Below are 20,505 nucleotides of genomic sequence, written 5' to 3'. Positions count from 1 at the left end.
TCTGAAGACGAATGTCCCTGAAGCTGTACAGTTCAAATTTTGACCGATCATTCTTTATTAAGGAGTAACTGAATGCGTTATTCCTTTACACTGACTTCCTGTGTCATGCCCCTGGCATCCTCCCTAGGCTGGGCATGGTCAGCCAATTAGTCGGCACACACCTGCACCCTGTTTCGGCTGATTACACCCGGTACTTATAGGACACGGGGGACAATTAGTCCTCCGCCAGATCATTGATTCTCGTGTCTCGTTCCTGCACTCCCGTATACCTGACGTACTGTGTACCGACCCTCGCCTGTTCCCTGACCATCCCAGTAAACCTGCTTCTTCTGATACTGCTGCTTTTCCTGACTGACTCGCTGATCATTGACCACGGACCGAATAAAGGCTTTCTGTACTCTACCTGCTTGCCTCTGGAGTCGTGCATTTGGGTCCGCCCTCAAGCCCCGGTCATGACATCCTGTAACTATTCCAAAAGATGGACAACTAGTCCAAAAGATGGACGGCCGTCAATGTTGATGTAATACAAGACATCAGCCTTGTGTTCTGGGGTTTGTACACTCTTTCTATTTGTGGGTGGTTTCTCTTTATGTCCTCCAGTTTCCTCCCACACTCACAAAACATGTAAGTTAGGTCAGCTGGAGCTTTAAGTTGGTTAATTGGCAGAATGTGACTCTAAGTCAACGAGATTCACTGTTTTGGGAGTTAAAAACTCGTGATGTCACATTAGACATAATGAGGTGTTGTGCATCCATTCAGGTGGGATCAGTTGTCTAGATATATAAATATTGTGCTTATAAGATTTGTATTTTTATGAAGACCAGTCGGGATTCACACACCTGCCACTCATTTCCTGGAGCTTATCTTTATCCCCTTTCTGGCGGTCATTGAAACAACAACAAAGTCATCTAAAAATGATCTAAACATTGTAATATGGCCCCAAGAACATTATTAAGGTGACTTATTGCAGGAGTTCAATTGACTTGAGATAACTGGTAACTGAATTTGAGGTAATCTGTGACTTGACCATGGCTGACATGAGAATTGCTTGAGACTTGCTCGTGTGAGCCCAACTCTGATAAGTATAAAGACTCATGTGTCTTTCCATATGACTGTGTAAATGAAAGAGCCTACCACCCACCCCTCTCCTCAAAAACAAACAAAAAAGCTGTCAGTACCTGTTGGGGGCTTGATCAGTGGCAGGGGCATCACTGGGCCAGTGATGGGCTGGTTGCCACGTTCCTTTGTGCTGGTTGTAGAGGAGGACGGCATAGTGGGGTGCTCTGATATTCCGTTTCTGCAGATTAGCAAAGATTGGGACCTGTTGGCTCCATCCGGAGACACTTCGTTGCTCTGTCTTGAAGATGGAATTTTTGGCAACAAGTTTTCTGTTTGATTGAAATTGAGGGAAAACTCATGAGATGCTGTAGCCCTCACTGAAAGGCCATCAATCATGACAGAACAAAGAATCCAAACATGTGAAATACGGGGTACTTTTCTGTTCGGTGCATGCCAGAATTAATAGATTCCCTATTTTATTGACAGTGGGATTTGGCCTTCACTCAATGGCATGTACTTTTTCAAACACACTGCAATGCTCTGACTATCACGAAATGTGAACTACGAGAGGCCAGCTCACACCATAAAAGACATTAAAAAGGCATTTTAAAAAGTAAAATGTTTTATTTTATTACAGGCTCATCATGTTAATGTCAAAAGTCCTTTTTGTTTTTAAAATAAACACCCTCTCTTTGTAGTGTGGACCATGTCATTTTTTGACAAGATGATAAATATTGTACAGAGTACTACTAAATTATTGGTGCTTGAATGTAAATTTTAAGCGGTGAGTCATCTGTGAACTTTGTCAGATAAACACGAACAATACTCTATACTTGGCTTGTCATGATAATTAATTATCTTGACTTATATTTCAATAAAGAAAAAGTACATTATTGATTCTATATTTTTTCTGGACTCGATAAATTGTAATTTTTGTAGTGAGCCAGCATCGGATCACACAATGAGCAGAGTTCGTCTGTGTTTTAGCCGCTAGTGTGCTCATGTGTGCTGGTGTTAGCTCAGTCCAGTATTTCACTGCCTTATCCCATGTTCAGCGCATAGATTACCATAATACAGATACTTAAGGGAAAATTGACTGTTTGTTGAGTTTGCTAGGCCAAGCGCTAACAATCTAGCCTGCAAGTTAATGAACTAGCGAGCTAAGGAGCAAAACTGCTCACTCCACTACGGCGAAGTTGATTCAAACAGAGCCCCTCCAATTTCTTGTGTGTGTTAGTCCTCAATTAATAGAAACACGGGAATATTCACTATTTACTAAGCATAACCTCAGTGGCACACGTTTTGCAGCCAGTACTACAGCAAACGACAGAGTATATTTAATTGACAGGTGTAGGTCTCATCTTCAGTGAACCACCAGTAGCCGGGTTTACATGGGGATTTTTTTTTTTTAATTCAGATTGAAATCATTCTGATCTCGTCAACTTTTTACATCTGACGTGATTATTTCTGATTAAGTGTGTACAAGATGTGCACTACATTCAATTGAAACAGTCACATGACATGCGTACTTCATTGTGAATGTCAAGATTCGTCATCTAGTGAGCACAGTAGTTGGGATTGCTTTTTTCTTTACTTGAAAAAAATGCTTGATAAAACAACTTATACGTAGTTATCTCTGTTGCATACGAACAAGGTCAGGAGCTGCCATATTTCCATCAGTAAATATCTATTTATCTGAAAAGTAAAACACAATTCTAGCCCTCTGCACAAATGAATACAGTACATTTAATAATCAGTATTTTTGGTATTTATTATATATTTTATTAATTTAAAAATATAAAAAAATATATATATATATAATTATTATTATATTAGATAATATAATATTGATTCTGAACTGCTCCAGATGATGGCACCATATTAGACAGTACTAGTTTCATTAGTTTCTGTAATTGCGACCTCATTGTAGTGGTTTTCAAATTTGAATTAACTCAAGTAAGACCATTGGACAAGACAATTCTGCTCAGGTAACAAAATGTATGACCCACCAATGTAATCTACAGTACTTTGTAATGCAGTTTATGTGCATCCCTCATAGTTATTAGTATCTTGCACCTTTAAGGACAGAAATGTGCTGCGGTGTTTCGCCTAAATCCAAGTTGTCTGAATCCCGCAGCTCCACCTTGTCGTAGCCGTACCACCCCAGCAGCTCGTTCATCGTGTTCTCTGCAAAATTCTGCAGACAAGCAAGAGGTGAAAAGGAGTTACAGAATTAGACAGTTTGTGGAGTGTGTTACAAAATATAAAGCACCATGTAAGGAATTACAATGACTTCAAATAATTAATTAAAGAATTAACCCCATTATAGTATTAAACGTTATTTTAAAATGTATACATGCATCTGATATTCTCTGTTTAACAGTGAGGCAGAACAATTGAAGGGATGAACCATTTGTTTAATAGTGTTGCTTTCAGGACACAAAAAAAAAAATTCTCCTTCATTGTATAGTGGTGCATTGGCTTAAGAACATTTCTAGTAACAAAAAATTCACGTTATTAAAGGCCCCTCAGAAAAATACTGTCTCTAGTTATGAAGGAAAATTCATGATATGAAAGCCCCCAAATTCAGACAAACGTAAACATCCTTTTTCTTGATTTAATAGTATGATAGAGCTGCTCTCCCATTGGTTATTACCATAGCATCTTCCTGGAATCCCATTGGCTAGGAGGAATGGCAATCTTTACCATGATGCTTTTCATTTCCCTTCGACCCTTGAGCGTCACCTACCACCACATACACGACAGATAGCAATTTTCTGGGCAAAATAACCCACCATACACAGTCTCACGTTGACATTCCCGGACTCTCATTCAAAACGCATGAGCTTCCCTGTTTTTGACACCAAGAACCATAATATAATCTTGGGGGGTCCATGGCTGAGATTACATAACCCCCACATAAACTGGTCAACTGAACAAATCAGGTCTTAAGGAACCAAATGCGTGCTAACGTGCCTCTTGTCCCAGAGGGCGGAGATGGAAGAGGCCTTTGAACTTCACGAGATGAGCGAGACTTGTCTTCAGTCCCCTCCTGTTACTATGACCTGAAGGAAGTATTTTCCAAGTGCAAGGCCAAGTCACTTCCTAATCACAGGCCATACGACTGCACCACTGACTTGCTGCCCGGCTCCTCACCCCCTCGCAGAAAAGTCAAGGCAGAAGAGCGTGAGTTCCACCAAGCCTCCTTATTCTTATTAGGCTTTGTCCTGGCAGAAGGGAACATACGCATGGATCGGAGCAAGGGCGACGCCATTCTTCATTGGTGCACTCCAACTACCTGCAAATGGGTCCAGATATGTATTGAGTTCGCCAACTTCTACCACAAATTCATCCGAAACTTTATTACGGTTGTGGCCCCATTCCATCCACTAACCTCACCCCACAGTTCCTTCATTTGGAACCTGGCATGTCAAGCAGCCTTCCATAAGCTCAAGGCCAGCTTCACCTCAGCGCTGGTCCTCACCTTGCCTGATCCCGATGGGCAGTTTGTTGTCAAGGTTGATGCGTCTGATTTAGGGATAGGGGCGGTTCTCTCACAGAAAAGTCCCAAGGATGGAAGATTACACCCCTGCGCATTCTTATCTAAAAAAAAATAACTCCAGCAGAATGAAATTATGAGATCAGAGACCATAAACCTCGAGCAGTCAAGTATGCTATGTCGGAATGGAGACTTTGGTTAAAGGGGGCGCAGGTCCCATTCTTGGTATTAACAGACCACAAACATTTGGAATATATTAGGTCAGCCAAAAGGCTTAACGCCAGCCAAACTAGGTGGGCACTCTTCTGTACACTGTTTTGCTTTGTGATGACCTATCGCTGTCACGTGTACAGGATGGGGAAAGACCAGAGTCCGACCCCGTGCCTATCCTCCCCAACGCTTGCTTCGTCTCACTCTTCACCTGGGAAATTAAAACTCAAGTCAAAAACGCGCTAAAGGACTCTCGCAGTCCTGAAGGGGGCCCGATGACAGGTTATATGTCATTACCCCTCAAAGGGGAAGAGTAATAGACTGGCCCCACACCAATCGCACTGTGTGTCACCCCGGCATGACCAAAACATAGTTTGTGATAGAGCAACATTTCTGGAGGCCGAATATAAAAAAAAGACATCAGGGAGTATGTCAACGCGTGTCCCGATTGCGCAGCAAATAAACCCTCCCGCCAACACCCCTCAGGGGAGTTATGCCCTCTATCCATTCCTCAATGACCGTGGTCACATATCTCCATGGACTTCGTGACCGGGTTACCGGCTTCGCAGGGTCACACCACTGTTCTCAGTGGGGGGCCACTTCTCCAAAATGGTTCATATCATTGTGCTACCTAAAGTCCCCTCCGCAAAACAGATGGCCGACCTTATGATAAATAACCCATTCAGGTTGCACGGCCTTCCCAGTGATGAAGTTTTCGACAGGGGCCCCCAGTTAATTTCCCAGTACTGGAAGGCGTTTTGTTCCTTAATAGGGGCCACCATGAGCCTTTCCTCGGGCCATCACCCAGAAACCAATGACCAGACCGAGCACATAAATCAGGACTTGGAAATGGGAATCCTGTCTCTCACTTTTCATGACCTGTGTCAACTGTTAATCTGGGTCGACTACTGGAATAACTCTCTTCCCTCAGCGTCCACTGCTGTGTCCCCTTTTCACGTTGTGCACGGTTATTCACCCTCGCTTTTTCTGTCCATTGACTCAAACTCGTCCGTGCCATCCATGTTGCCCGTTGTAAGGTGCTGCAAGAGAACCTGTGAGCGAGCCCAACAGATGCTACTAGGTCGGAGGACGCTGGCACCAGTTTACAGGGTGGGTCAGCGTGTCTGGCTGTCAGCAAAAGGTCTTCCACTCCGAGTGGAGTCACGGAAATGCGCTCCCAGGTTTGTCAGTCTGTTACTGATTACAAAAATTATCAATCCAGTCAACATGTGATTGAGGCTTCCAAAATCGATGTGGGTCCACCCAGTCTTTCATGTCAGCCTGCTCAAGCCTGCTCGGATGTCTCTGTTATGCAAGGCACAGAAACATACATTAACATGTAAAGAATCCTCAATATACTTTAAAATAAATATGTTTTGTATTTTTGTAGTGGGTAGATCTTTGTGGCTTGGTCATTCTATTTCATCATTGGTCATTCTAAAAAAAAAAAAAAACGTCAGCCCCCCGACTCCCCCCGTCAATCGCAAGAGGCTGGATGCTTGAGAAGTAGATTTTGGGGTAAAAAGGTCTGGGCACCCCTGGTGTAACCATTTAAAATGTGATCATTTAGAACAAGGTGCCCAAACTTTTTTGCCCCAAGATCTATTTTTCCAGCACCCAACCATCTACCTGCAGGGCGAAGGGTTATGATAATACGTTTAGTACGTCCGTCCATCCATCCATCCATCCATCCATCCATCCATCCATCCATCCATCCATCTATCCATTTTCTTAGCCTCACAAAGGTCACGGGAGTGGTGGAGCCTATCCGAGCTGTCGACAGGCTGGAGGCGGGGTACACCCTGAACGGGTTGGCAGCCAATTGCAGTGCACATCGAGAGATACAGCCGCACTGACGATCACACCTAGGGGCAATTTCGAGTGTCCAATTAATGTTGCATGCTTTTGGAATGTGGGAGAAAACTGGAGTTCCCGGAAAAAAAAAACCCACGTAGCCACGGAAAGATGAGATACATGTATTGGAAACTCCTGAATCAAGTGACGAAATGGCTGATGTCTTTTTTTTTCTTAGTTTTTACTTTTGTTTTGTTTTTTGTCACATGGTAAACACTCCCTTCGCAATTGACTGGTCGATTGCGATCAACACACTGAGCACCCCTGATTTAGAATCTCGGAACAGGAAATCTATTCCAGACTAAAAGGCATATAAATCCACCAATATGCATGATCATGCAGCTGAACAGCACAGGCTAAAAATATTTTTGGGCAAAATCCTGGAATTATTAAAAATTTGCATTTAAACCTTATTTTGGAACAATGGCTAAAGATCCATGAATCAATTTTCTATACTGCTTTTCTTTTTTATGTGGTTGCCAGGTGAGTTGGTGTGTATTCCAGATGACTTTGGGTGAGAAGCAGGTTGCAACCAGGACTGATCGCCAGCCAATCATAGGGCACACATGGAAACTTGCACACACATTTCCACACACATTGACAACTTTGGAGATTTGAGTATTCAATTAACCTCACATGCGGGGGCACAGTGAAGCAACTAGTTAGAGCGTTGGCCTCACAGTTCTGAGGACCAGGGTTCAAATCCTGGCCCCACCTGTGGAGAGGTTGCATGTTTCTCCCGTGCCTGCGTGTGTTTTCTCCAGGAACTCCGGTTTCCTCACACATCCAAAAAACAATCAGTTGGACACTCTAAATTGCCCATAGGTGTGATTGTGAGTGCCACTTTTGTCTGTCTCCATGTGCCCTGAAATTGACTGGAAACCAGTTCAGTGTGTACCCTGCCCTCTGCCTGATGACAACTCCAACAAGGCCTGTAGAAAATGGATGGATTGATGGATAACCTAACTTGCTTGTTTTGGGGAGGAAGCTAAGATCAAAGAGAATGTGCAAACTTCACATAGAAAGAACAGAGCCAAGATTCAAACACCAAAACTCGGAAATGTGAGGCAGACATGCTAACCACTTGTTCACTGTGCTGCCTAATGTCTCAACAGTAGCTCTAAATGCGTGTATTCAATGTTCTTTTTTTAAATTTTTACTTCATGATATAGTTTGTAGAACATCTTTAAAATTTTGAATTTTGAAACGTTTATCCACTACAACTTCTGGCCACGCTCCACCACAAACACCTATGATCCTGACATGAGTTTAGTGCATAATTCAAAATTTTCAGCTGAGTTCATTACTCTAAAAATGAACTACTTTAGAGTTCTTTTTTCCCCCTGTATGTTGCTGACGGGGGTGCCATTACACATCTGCCTCACAGTTCTGAGGTCCCTTGTCCACATCTGGCCTCACCTGTGGGCAGTTTGCATGTTCTCCTTTGCCTGTGTGGGTATTCCCGTTTCCTACCACCTTCCCAAATCATGTATGGCAGGTTAATTGGTGACCACAATTTTGAGTCTGAATGATCTGAGTCTCAATGATTATTTGCCCATACAATACAGTGAAGAAATGAAGTATTTGAACACCCTGCTATATTGCAATTTCTCCCACTTAGAAATCATGGAGGGGTCTGAAATTTTCATTGTAGGTGCATGTCCACTGTGAGAGAGATCATCTAAAAAGAAAAATCCAGAAATCACAATGTATGATTATTTTCAACGATTTATTTGTGTTATACAGCTGCAAAAAAGTATTTGAACACCTGAGAAAAGCAATGTTAATATTTGGTACAGTAGCCTTTGTTTGCAATAACAGAGGTCAAACGTTTCCTGTAGTTCACCAGGATTGCACAGCCTGCAGGAGGGAATTTGGCTCACTCCTCCGCACAGATATTCTCTAGATCAGACCGTTTTCTAGGCTGTCACTGAGAAACACGGCATTTCAGCACCCTCCAAAGATTTTCTATTGGGTTTAGGTCTGGAGACTGGCTAGGCCACGCAAGAACCTTGATATGCTTCTTACGGAGCCACTCCTTGGTTTTCCTGGCTGTGTGCTTCAGGTCAATGTCATGTTGAAAGACCCAGCCACAACCCATCTTCAATGCTCTGAATGAGGAAAAGAGGTTGTTCCCCAAAATCTCACAATTTATGGCTGCGGTCATCTTCTCCCTAAGACAGTGCAGGCGGGGCCGGGGTTAAACCCTGGACCTCACAACTTGAGGCCAATGCTTTACAGCTGTTCCATCGTGTCGCCCTGCAGAAGTCTTTCATCCCAAAACAAAGAGAAATAAGGATCATGGAAAAAGTTCAAACTAAATAAAGTCCTAATCAAATAAAGACCCAAAACTGATAAAGTACCAAAGAAACACTGGAGTAAACCTAAAACTGGAGGGAAAAAAAGACAAAGACATGAGTATATATGCTGTATAGCTGAACAACAGAACTGATGACTATGACATATGACAATAAACCAGCCAGAACTGGACCCAGCAACATGGGGAATCACTGGCCTGCTCCCTGGTAGCTGCAGCAGGATCCTATCCCGGATCCTCAGCAGCTCCAGCAGGGTCCCATTACTGCTCCTCGGCATCTGCAGCAAACTACTGTGCCTGCTCCATGGTGACTGCAGCAGGCTCTGAGGGTGCTTGTCCAGTGGCTGCTACCCAACCCTAATGCCTGGCCCCCGATTTGATATGGGCTCACGCATGCTTAGCAACCTGGCTGACCTGTTGAATTTCCAGGCCAAGCACCTCAAATTGGTTGGCCTGGACGGCCACCAGACTCACCCTGAGGGGCACACCTACCTCCAGCCTCCCTTCCGCCCACCCTGGTTTTTTTTTTTTTGTTTTAGTTGAGGGCTGGGGGGTGCACTCTCATGGTCTGTTTTGATTTGGTTTGGGTTTTTTCCCCATTTCATGTTTTCTCCTTGTCCCATGTTTTTCATGTATTATGCGCTCATTTATTTATTCCTTCCATCTGTTGTTGTCCCTCCCCCCACTCCTGTCTTGTCGCAGTGTTCCTCGTTCTTGTGTCTTGTCAATTTGTTTGTATTAACTTCCATGGTTGCTTTCAGTCCTGATTGATTCATTGTCATATGTCGTAGTGTTCAGTTACAGTGCCTTGTGAACATATTTGGCCCCGTTGAACTTTTCAAACTTTCGCCACATTTCAGGCTTCAAACATAAAGATATAATTTTTTTTTTTGTCAAGAATCAACAACAAGTGGGACACAATTGTGAAGTGGAAAATAAATTTATTAGATATTTTAAACTTTTTTAACAAATAAAAACCTGAAAAGTGGGGTGTGCAATATTATTCGGCCCCCCTTGCATTAATACTTTGTAGCGCCACCTTTTGCTGCAATAACAGCTGCAAGTCGCCTGGGGTATGTCTCTATCAGTTTTGCACATCAAGAGACTGAAATTCTTGCCCATTCTTCCTTGCAAAACAGCTCATCCTCAGTGAGGTTGGATGGAGAGCGTTTGTGAACAGCAGGCTTCAGCTCTGCCCACTGATTCTCGATTGGATTCAGGTCTGGACTTTGACTTGGCCATTCTAACATCTGGATACGTTTACTTGTGAACCATTCCATTCTAGATTTGGCTTTATGTTTTGGATCTTTGTCCTGTTGGAAAATAAATATCCGTCCCACTCTCGGGTCTTTTGCAGACTCCAACAGGTTTTCTTCCAGAATGGTCCTATATTTGCCTCCATTCATCTTCCCATCAATTTTAACCATCTTCCCTGTCCCTGCTGAAAAAAAGCAGGCCCAAACCATGAGGCTGTCACCAGCATGTTTGACAGTGGGGAGGGTGTGTCCAGGGTCATGAGCTGTGTTGGTTTTACGCCAAACATATCGGTTTGCTTTTTGGGCAAAAAGTTCGATTTTGGTTTCATCTCACCAGAGAATCTTCTTCCACATGTTTGGTGCGTCTCCCAGGTGGCTTGTGGCAAACTTTAAACAAGACTTTTTAAGGATATCTTTGAGAAATGTCTTTCTTCTTGCCACTCTTACAGTCAGGCCAGATTTGTGCACTGTACAACTGATTGTTGTCCGATGGGCAGACTCTGTCACCTCAGCTGTAGATCTCTGCAGTTCATCCAGGGTGATCATGGGCCTCTTGGCTGAATCTCTGATCAGTCTTCTCCTTTTTCGAGGTGAAAGTTCCTTGGTCTTTATGATGCTCTCTGCACTTTAAACAAAACCCTGAGACTATCACAGAGCAGGTGCATTTATACGGAGACTTTATTACAGACAGGTGGATTCTATTTATCATCATTAGTCAACATTGGATCATTCAGAGATCCTCACTGAACTTCTGGAGTCAGTTTGCTTCACTGAAAGTAAAGGGGCCGAATAATATTGCACGCCCCACTTTTCAGTTTTTTATTTATTCAAAAAAGTATAAAATATCCAATAAATTTCATTCCACTTCACGATTGTGTCCCACTTGCTGTTTATTCTTGACAAAAAATAAGAATCTTATATCTTTATGTCTGAAGCCTGAAATGTGGCGAAAGGTTGAAAAGTTCAAGGGGGCCCAATACTTTCACAAGGCACTGTATATTTCTTATCATATCTTGCTTCCCGTTGAGTTTACTCCAGTATTTATTTATCAGTTTGGGGACTTGGTTTAGTTGTCTCTTTCCATTATCCTTGTTTGCCTTTGTTTTGAAATTAGATATTTTTTAGACAATTGTCTTGCCTCCCTGCACTTGCCTCCTCCAATACCTCAAAACCGCCCTCTACATACACTGGATTTTGCACTTTCTCTTAATTGTTCATCAGCAGTGTTGTGCAGCAGTGATGTGACAAACTTAATTGCATGTATCAGTTTTTAACATCAAATAGATTTTCACTAGTAATGCTACTTTTGTGATCACTATTAGTCGGATCCTCAGAAGTTACAGCTTTTCTACATCAAACCCCACCTACTGTAGGTCCTGACTCTGAAGATAACCACCTAACTGTCAGAGAGGAGTTATCACTACTTTTCTAAGAAAAGGTCAAAATACAATTTGTTAGAAATTATTACATGAGAATATTTCCCAAGTGTCCTTGACCTTGACAACACATTTAAGTCAACTTTGCAGTTTTTTATACCACTTTATTTTTCTGAAATTCAGACAAGTGACTTTATTGTACGAGGCCCTGTAGCTCAGCGGTAAGAGCACTGGTTTGGTAAACCAGGGGTTGTGGGTTCGTATCCCACTGGGGCCTCCACTCCCTGAGAAGGGTTGCGTCAGGAAGGGCATCCGGCATAAAAATTGTGCCAAACATATATGTGCGTTCATCTGAGATGACACGCTGTGGCGACCCCGAAAGGGACAAGCCGAAAGATACTTACTTTTAGACAAGTGACTTTATTATTTTTTGTTTACATTTTCATCTTCATGATGTGACTTCATGACGTCCTTTTTCTAGACAATTGTGGCTTAATATTGTGAGAAAAATACAGAAATCTGATGATGCATCCTCCTTGGTCTTACTAATGCATTTGCCATTGATCAGGATTCAGCCCACAGGTACTGTGTTGAAGTGCACACTACAAGGCACAAATACAGCATCAAAGCAAAGTTTCCAATTGAACAAGGAGTGCCAGTCACAAATCTAATCTGATGCAAGAAAAAAAATGAAAAGGAGAGGAAAACAGCATCATTTTCTTTCGTTCTCACTTTTCTTCCGAGCACCCTGTCCCTTGTGTCACCCCACAACGTGGAGAAAGTGGGAGGATTAGAACAAGTGGAATCTAATCCTGCTTGGCGTCTCATTAAAGCAGATACTTTTTCACAGCACTGTTTACTAGCAGCAAGTCAACTAATTCTACTGTATGAAAGTCAACATGTGGATGTAGATAAACTTGACTGGCCTGCACAATCCTGACCTCACCCCTATAAAACACCTTTGGGTGAATTGGAGCAGAGACTGAAAGCCAGGCCTTCTTATAAAACAGCATTGTGTCACCTCACATATGCACTTCTGGAAAAAAAACATTGCCATAAAATACCCTCCTAAACTTTATGGAAAACCTTCCCAGAAGAGTGACAGCTGTTAAAACTGCAGAGAATGGACCAATGTCGTATTAAAATTTAGAATAGGATATCATCCATCCAACCATTTACTGAGCTCTTATCCTCACAAGGGATGCAAGATTGCTGGAGCCTAACCCAGTTATCTTTGGGGAGGAGACAGACAACACTCTGAACTGGTTGCCAGCCAATCGCAGGGCACATAGAAACAAACAACCAGTCGCACTCACAGTCACACATCAGAGCAATTTAGAGAGTCCACTAAATGTTTTTAGGATCTGGAAGGAAACCAGAGTACCTGAAGAAAACCCACACAGACATGGAGAGAACATGCAAACTCAACACAGGTGGAGCTTGGATTTTGACCCCTGTCCTCAGAACTGTGAGTCTAAGAATAGGATATCACACAAGAAAACCCACACAGACATGGAGAGAACATGCAAACTGAACACAGGTGGAGCTTGGATTTGGACCCCAGTCCTCAGAGTGAGTCTAAGAATAGGATATCACTTAAAGCCCAAGTGACATTCCCATAAACATTCTAAAATGGATATTGTAATGAAAAATACAGATAAAATTATTTACTTCAATGTCTATACAAAAAATAAATATGAGCGGAGAGTGTGTCCATCTATGCGCAAATCTGCAGAAGTCTCACTCGATATTGAAGTGGTAGCCATATTGCCTGCAACGTCATCAGCAGATGTCACACTGGGACATTCGCCATTGAAAACACATAGTGGCACCTGCTCTGGGAGAGGAAGGAACAACAGAGATTTCAGATTTTTCCGGCGCCCCTTCTGACATGGAAGCTCTTTTTGAAGAAGAGAACATCTCACAATCGAGTGACGTGACAAGGGCAATATTTAGATGATATGCAGATCACTTCTAACTAACAACACACTCCCCAACAGTATGACAGTATGTAGCATACTCAGCCACGAGCGACGACAATGCCGTGGCCTGGGCGTGACGAGCCAACGCGGCCCGGCCACGACGAGCTGATCACGGCTTTGGCCAGGGTAGCTCATCATCGTGGCGCTCAGCCGGGCTGCATTACGGCGTTGTCGTCGCTCGCGGCTGAGTGCGCCATCGCCGACGGTGTCGGTGGCCATTGTTCATCACCGAAGGTGCTGCCGTTGGTGATTAACAATGCAGATGAACAACACCGATGAACAACACCGATGAACAACGCCGCCGCTGTCGGTGGCAATGAACAACGCCGTCCGCTGCCATCAGTGACCATGGAGCACTCAGCCGCGAGCAACGACAACGCCGTAAAGCGGCACGGCTCAGCGCCGCGAAGACGAGCCACCCTGGCCGAAGCCATGATCGGCGAATGCGGTGCCGAAGCCGTGACCATATACATATAGCACCCCTGACTTACGTATGCGGCTCTTTTGTTATGTGCTAAGAGGATTACCTCCCCCCCAACTATTGTTTTTTTTTTTTTAGTAGCTCTATACACACCAACCTGTCATTTGGAACCCATGCCGCTCTCGTCCTTTGCACCTGTGTAATCCATTTTTCGACAAACCGAGTCTTTTGGAAACATGAAGAGTAAATCCATCTTCCCGAGTGTTAGAACAATATCCAGCAATACAACAACCTGGCATTTTGGCTAACACGAAGAACAAAGAGCTACCTTCCAGCAAGTAAAACTAGTCAATAGTTTTACTAAAATCATACATTTCATGTCAGTGGAGCTTTAAATTCATATCTGAATCAAGGCAGCTGAGCAAATACCTTTGCCTCTTTTGTGTAGCTGTTGTTTGAATACTTGTTATAATAGGACACTGGTGGGCAACAACAAAAAAACATGTCACCCAATACATTTGCTCACATGAAAAGTGAGTTGTGTATCAAATCCAGACGTTAATACATTGCAATAAAGGAGGATGCACTGTTGTCTCATATTCATCTTCTGCTGCCAAACGCAAATATTTTTGTTCAAAAGGATTTAGCATCACAGTTCCAATACTTCTGAAGGTGAGTGGACATTTACATGGACTCTCAGAAATTTTCCCCGTAAGGCCCAAGCCAACAACTATAATTCTTCCCGTGAGGTGACATCACTGAGCATTCTCCTTCAGTCTTGCCATGGAAGACTTGAGCAATCGTCTACATTTACTCAAGCACTGCCATGAGGTTGGCATGTGATTTTGAAGCGTTGCAACATGGAATGACAGATTTGGTCTGATAACAATTTGAGTATACTGTATGTTGTGTGTTTACAGTGAAGAAGATAAGGACTTAAACACCCTGCTATATTGCAAGTTCTCCCACTTAGAAATCACAGTGGTCTGAAATTTTCATCGTAGGTGCATGTCCACTGTGAGAGATATAATCTAAAAAGAAAAATCCAGAAATCACAATGTATGATTTTTTAACGATATATTTGTGGGATACAGCAACAAATAAGGATTTGAACACCAGTCTATCAGCTAGAATTCTGACCCTCAAAGACCTGTTAGTCTGCCTATAAAAGTCCACCTCCACTCCCATGTATTATCCTGAATCAGATGCACCTCTGTGAGGTCGTTAGCTGCATAAAGACACCTGTCCAACCCATACAATCAGTAAAACTCAAAGTTGTAACATGGCCAAGACCAAAGAGCTGTCCAAAGACACGAGAGACAAAATTGTACAACTCCACATGGCTGGAAAGGGCTACGGAAAAATTGCCAACCAGGCTGGTGAAAAAAAGGTCCACTGTTGGAGCAATCATTTGAAAATGGAGGAAGCTAAACATGACTGTCAATCTCAATCGGAGTGGAGCCCCATGCAAGATATCACCTCATGGGGTCTCAGTGATCCTTAGAAAGGTGAGGAATCAGCCCAGGACTACATGACAGGATTTGGTCAATGACCTGAAAAGAGCTGGGACCACCGTTTCCAAGTTGACTGTTGGTAATACACTAAGACGTCATGGTTTAAAATCATGGATGGCACGGAGGGTTCCCCTGCTTAAACCAGCACATGTCAAGGCCCGTCTTAAGTTTGCCAATGACCATTTGGATCATACAGAGGAGTCATGGTAGAAGGTTTTGTGTTAAGATAAGATCAAAATGGAACTTTTTTGTCATAATTCCACTAACCGTGTTTGGAGGAAGACGAATGATGAGTTCCATCCCAAGAACACCATCCCTACTGATGAAGCATGGGCGTGGTAGCATCATGCTTTGGGGGTGTTTTTCTGCACATGGGACAGGATAACTGCACCGTATTAAGGAGAGGATGACCGCAGCCATGTTTTGTGAGATTTTGGGGAACAACCTCTTTCCCTCAGTCAGAGCATTGAAGATGGGTGGTGGCTGGGTCTTTCAACACGACAATGACCCGAAGCACACAGCCAGGAAAACCAAGGAGTGGCTCCGTAAGAAGCATATCAAGGTTCTGGCGTGGCCTAGCCAGTCTCCAGACCTAAACCCAATAGAAAATATTTGGAGGGAGCTGAAACTCCGTATTTCCCGCCCGGAAACCTGTCTGATCTAGAGAAGATCTGTGTGGAGGAGAGGGCCAAAATCCCTCCTGCAGTGTGTGCAAACCTGGTGAACAACTACAGGAAACGTTTGACCTCTGTAATTGCAAACAAAGGCTACTGTACCAAATATTAATATTGGTTTTCTCAGGTGTTCAAATACTTATTTGCAGCTGTATTCCACAAATAAATCATTAAAAAAAAATCATACATTGTGATTTCTGGATTTTTCTTTTTAGATTATCTCTCTCACAGTGGACGTGGACCCATGATAAAAATTTCAGACTCTCCATGATTTCTAAATGGGAGAACTTGCAATATAGCAAGGTGTTCAAATACTTTTTCTTCACTGTATGTAAACCTACCAATGTTGTGTGCTGCTGCCAAATGTAATTTTTTTTAAAAATCCCCTAACTCTAACCTCAATCAACAAACATTTAGGCTGAGATTCTTTGATCTTGAGTTCTTTGTTATGACTCCATTATAAAAATGAAATTCTGCAATTGTCAACATACTTTTGTAGCAAATTGTCTCTTGAAGTGTTTTTACAATGGAGCAGATGCACGATTCTCACAGTAAGCGACTGTCATACTGTAACTGCTGACAAACAGTCCTCGGTCATCCATATAGATGTGGATTGCACGTTGGCACTTATCGTAAGTATTTTGATGAGCTGATCATTTAAAAAAAAAAACACATTCCAAATCCAGCCAGCTTCTCAATCCCCTTTGAATTCTGCAGCTTCCCAATGTAGCCATTATGGCTTGCACTAATGATGACAGCGGGTAGAAGTCACAGCAAGTCACAGAAGCCAAAATTCCCGAAGCCACATCCAAACTTTGCCTTTTGCTGATATCTTATCCACCTTTCCCTGTGCTACTTTCCTGACGTTTTCCACGCTCTGCTTTCATTTCCCTCTCCTTTCCTTGATATGTGATCTGCTGGAGACGCTCAGGTTACAGTTTTTACAGCTTAACAAGCCCTGTGCACCATACATTCCTTTCTCCTCTCCTTCTTTGCCTCTCCTCTACTCTCCATGCTGACTCCTTCCTCCCCATGATTACTAACCAGGGCTTAGTTTACCATGACACACATTAAGCTGCAGCCAGATGAGGAAACACTGTCAGACTGTTAAGATTTCCAGTGGAGTACTCACAAGGGAACATTGTGTATTTGTGTATGTGCCTATGTCCCCACCCCCACACCCCTCTTCCAGCTTTGGGATCAAATATTCAAGATGAAATGATGTAGAAATACAGAATAGAACATGTTCTTACATACAATGTTAACAATTTCTTATACTTTCTCAGGGTGAAATTTCCTTTTGTTTTTTTTTTGTATGGCTGAGCCCGTTTGGGTCTTGGAACAAAAAAACAAAATTTAAGGTTGAATTTTGAGCTACACTTGAGTGTGTCTTTTCTTTGTAGGGGTGTTTAACCACATCCATCCATCCATTATCTGAGCCGCTTATCCTCACTAGTGTCACGGAATTGCTGGAGTGCGAACGTATATCCTGAATTGGTTGCCAGTAAATCGCAGTCCACAGAGAAACAAACAACAATTCCCCCTAACATTCACACCTATGGGAAATTTAGAGTCCCCAATCAGTGCTTGTTTTTGGGATGTGGGAGGAAACTGGAGTTCCCGGAGAAAATCTACACAGGCACGGGGAAAACATACAAACTCCTTTTAGGTGGGGCCAAGATTCAAACCCCTGTCGTCAGAACTGTGAGGCAGATGACCTAAGCAGTCATTCACCATTCTAGCACCCTTTTAGATCCAAACCAAAATTTCCCCCAAATTTTTACCTCATCTGCTCAGTTCAGCAGGTCGTCAACACATCTACATCCACTGAATGCAAATTCTATTTGCATTGAAAAAAAATCTGTAGTATTTTCTCTACACTTCACCATTTCATATTGACCGAGTAGTAATTTGGTGAATTACAATGTATGTAGAAGATTATTTGCCTAAAAAGGATTATGTTGTACTGATACTGCATTTATGAATGGCACTGATGACTAATTAAGATGACCTCTTCTTGTATAACAAAGGTCAACATAAAAAGAAATGTATATTGAAATCGTTCTAATTCACCGCGCACTAAAAGATTGCCTACAGTATATGCCCACAAAAGACAAATCATTTGAGGTAGAGGGCTGATATTTTGTATAAAAATATACAATACCTCTTACAGTGGCCTTGTCAAAATATTACAGCTCTTGCATCATTTTTAAGATAAGACACCAGGTTTGATTGACACTGTCAGAGAAACATTAATTTATGTGGTTGTGGCAGTTTGCAGGAACTGTTCTGTGTTGCGCTGACAGCTATCTAATGTTTTGATTAATCACGTGTACTGAGGCTCACTAGGATGGTGCAAATTAGTTTTTAAATTCCATTAATTTCAGTGATATTTGCTAATATAAATGTTGTATTGTATTGTAATAACATGGCATGCAATATGTCCCTGATAGTTTTTCCCGTCTGACACGCCACTGAGAATGAGCAGGTAAAAGAAAACTATCTTAGCAAGGAATGATGAATGAAACGGTACGCAACAAAATTATTCAAATGTACAATGGTGATAATATATCTGTAATAATTATGATAATGACAAAAATTATATCAATGTCACATCGGAATTTAAAAATACATGTATATTTGACACTCATAGAAGCTTTAACACATGGATGCGTCCTCAAATCGGATGTGTCCAAACAAAAGGGTTGCTTGAGGTCTCGCAGAGAGCCAGCAACCCACCGCTTTTCCTGACAGCCGAAAAGCCCCAATTTCCACAATTAGCCCACGTGTGATCGCCGTAATATCATATCAGTGTTTTGAATGTGATCGGTCGAAATGTATAAAAACAATGCCGAGATGGGAGACAAAGCGACACACAAAAACGTCTCTCGCGCACATACGCCAAACGTCGACATCACTTTGTTTCTCCTCAATTCACCGCACCGGAATCAAATATTATAACGTGTACTGGGGGAAAAGCCACTCGTGGAAACAACGTGTTTTGGGCATCGAACCTTGCAGGGCCAACACGGCAGACAATGTGTTGTCCTTGTGGACGAGTGCGTAAAGCTGGCAAGAGACGCGCATCTGGAATCACACGCCTCTGGGCAGCCGCGCGGCACGCACGCACGCTCCAATTTACTCAGCCGACTGGCACGTAACCGCGGCACCAAGAGGCGAGTATTCCCCCCCATTGATTTGTACTAATTGGGCTCGCTAGAGGCTCTCCATTGAGCGTTTGTAGTAATAATATAGTAGTAGCGGAGGCATGAGGTGCCATCAAGGCGCACGGGATTTTCTCTCAAGCGTTCTTTAAAGGTGAAATTGGTGTCAGTACAAAGCAATAAGAAACAAACGCGTTGTGATTCAAACTTGTTCCAATGAACAGTGATAGTGTACGGTGCGTGTGCGCGAGTCAAACAATAGAACTTGGCTATTTAAATGAAAGCAGAGATTTTAAGTTGCTGCATAATAAACAGCAAGGGCGACTGGTGCTTCAACACGCATGCTCCTCACACGCACTCCAAGCGTAAACAGCATGCAGATCCGTTACCTTCATCTCGTCATTGATTTCCCTTTTCACCGGGTGAGCTGGTTTTCTGCTCCTTTTATTTTCCGGAGGTCTGCCCTCCTTTTCCGTCTCTGCCATGTTTCCTCGTTGCTACTTCTGTCAATATTTGCGGTGAGGAGGAAGGGGGGTGGTTTCGGGGGTTGAGGGGGTTGAGGCGGAAAGGAGCGGGGACGAGAGGCGGTTCTCTACAGACGCCAAACGCCGGATGTCTTGCAGCTTCTCAGGGGCTCGTGTGAAGCTGGTGATGCCGCCGAGGGCTTGCCGTGCCGGGCTAAGTCAGCCATCTTCTTCCCGTCTCCTCCGCGGTCCGTGTACCAGTGTTGTGTCGCCTCTGTCCAAGAGTCAAAGGAGAGGTTGAGCGAGGGGAAAGGAGACAGGGGAGGGGCTTATGCTGAAACATTATATGACGTGTTGACGATTAGAGGAAGACTGCGTCTTCTCGGGTTCTCTTGGAGCTGAATCAGTGCAGTCCAACTCGCATCCATTCAGCAGCTACAGCTGGCGTGGGGGGGTCTGCAAGAGGCGAACAGGTGCCCTCACATCCAGTGCACGGTATTGGTATCAGTGAGTGAACTGGTCCTCGAGGTCTTTGGTAACGCTGCCTGGAAGCAGAGGCAGCGCAACAACGTCTGGAGTGAGTGGCATTGGGGTCACAGTGCTCAGAAGTTACTTGCAACAAGGAAGGCAATGGTTCAATCCATGAAGTGCAGCAGATACAACTTCATATAGCACCACCTACAAAAAAAAGTTTAATTATATTGTACAAAACAAT

The 20,505-nt window shown here is 43.2% G+C and overlaps 1 protein-coding gene across 1 annotated transcript in view; it reads right to left on the bottom strand.

Moving 5' to 3' along the window:
* Nucleotides 1-20,067, bottom strand: part of sobpa (sine oculis binding protein homolog (Drosophila) a) — a 56,832-nt gene extending 36,765 nt beyond the window's left edge. Inside the window, exons 1-3 of the mRNA XM_061844865.1 lie at nucleotides 19,716-20,067; nucleotides 3,136-3,256; nucleotides 1,179-1,388 (exon numbers count right to left, since the gene is read on the bottom strand). Of these exons, the coding sequence (XP_061700849.1) occupies nucleotides 1,179-1,388; nucleotides 3,136-3,256; nucleotides 19,716-19,811 (427 nt within the window). The 5' untranslated portion in view covers nucleotides 19,812-20,067. The remainder of the gene's footprint in view (nucleotides 1-1,178; nucleotides 1,389-3,135; nucleotides 3,257-19,715) is intronic.
* Nucleotides 20,068-20,505: the final 438 nt, after the last annotated feature.

This window comes from Syngnathoides biaculeatus, chromosome 15 (genome assembly GCF_019802595.1).
Source record: "Syngnathoides biaculeatus isolate LvHL_M chromosome 15, ASM1980259v1, whole genome shotgun sequence".
NCBI classification, from domain to species: domain Eukaryota; kingdom Metazoa; phylum Chordata; class Actinopteri; order Syngnathiformes; family Syngnathidae; genus Syngnathoides; species Syngnathoides biaculeatus.
The sequence above is the reverse complement of the archived record's forward strand: the minus strand, read 5'-3'. Positions and strand labels throughout refer to the sequence as shown.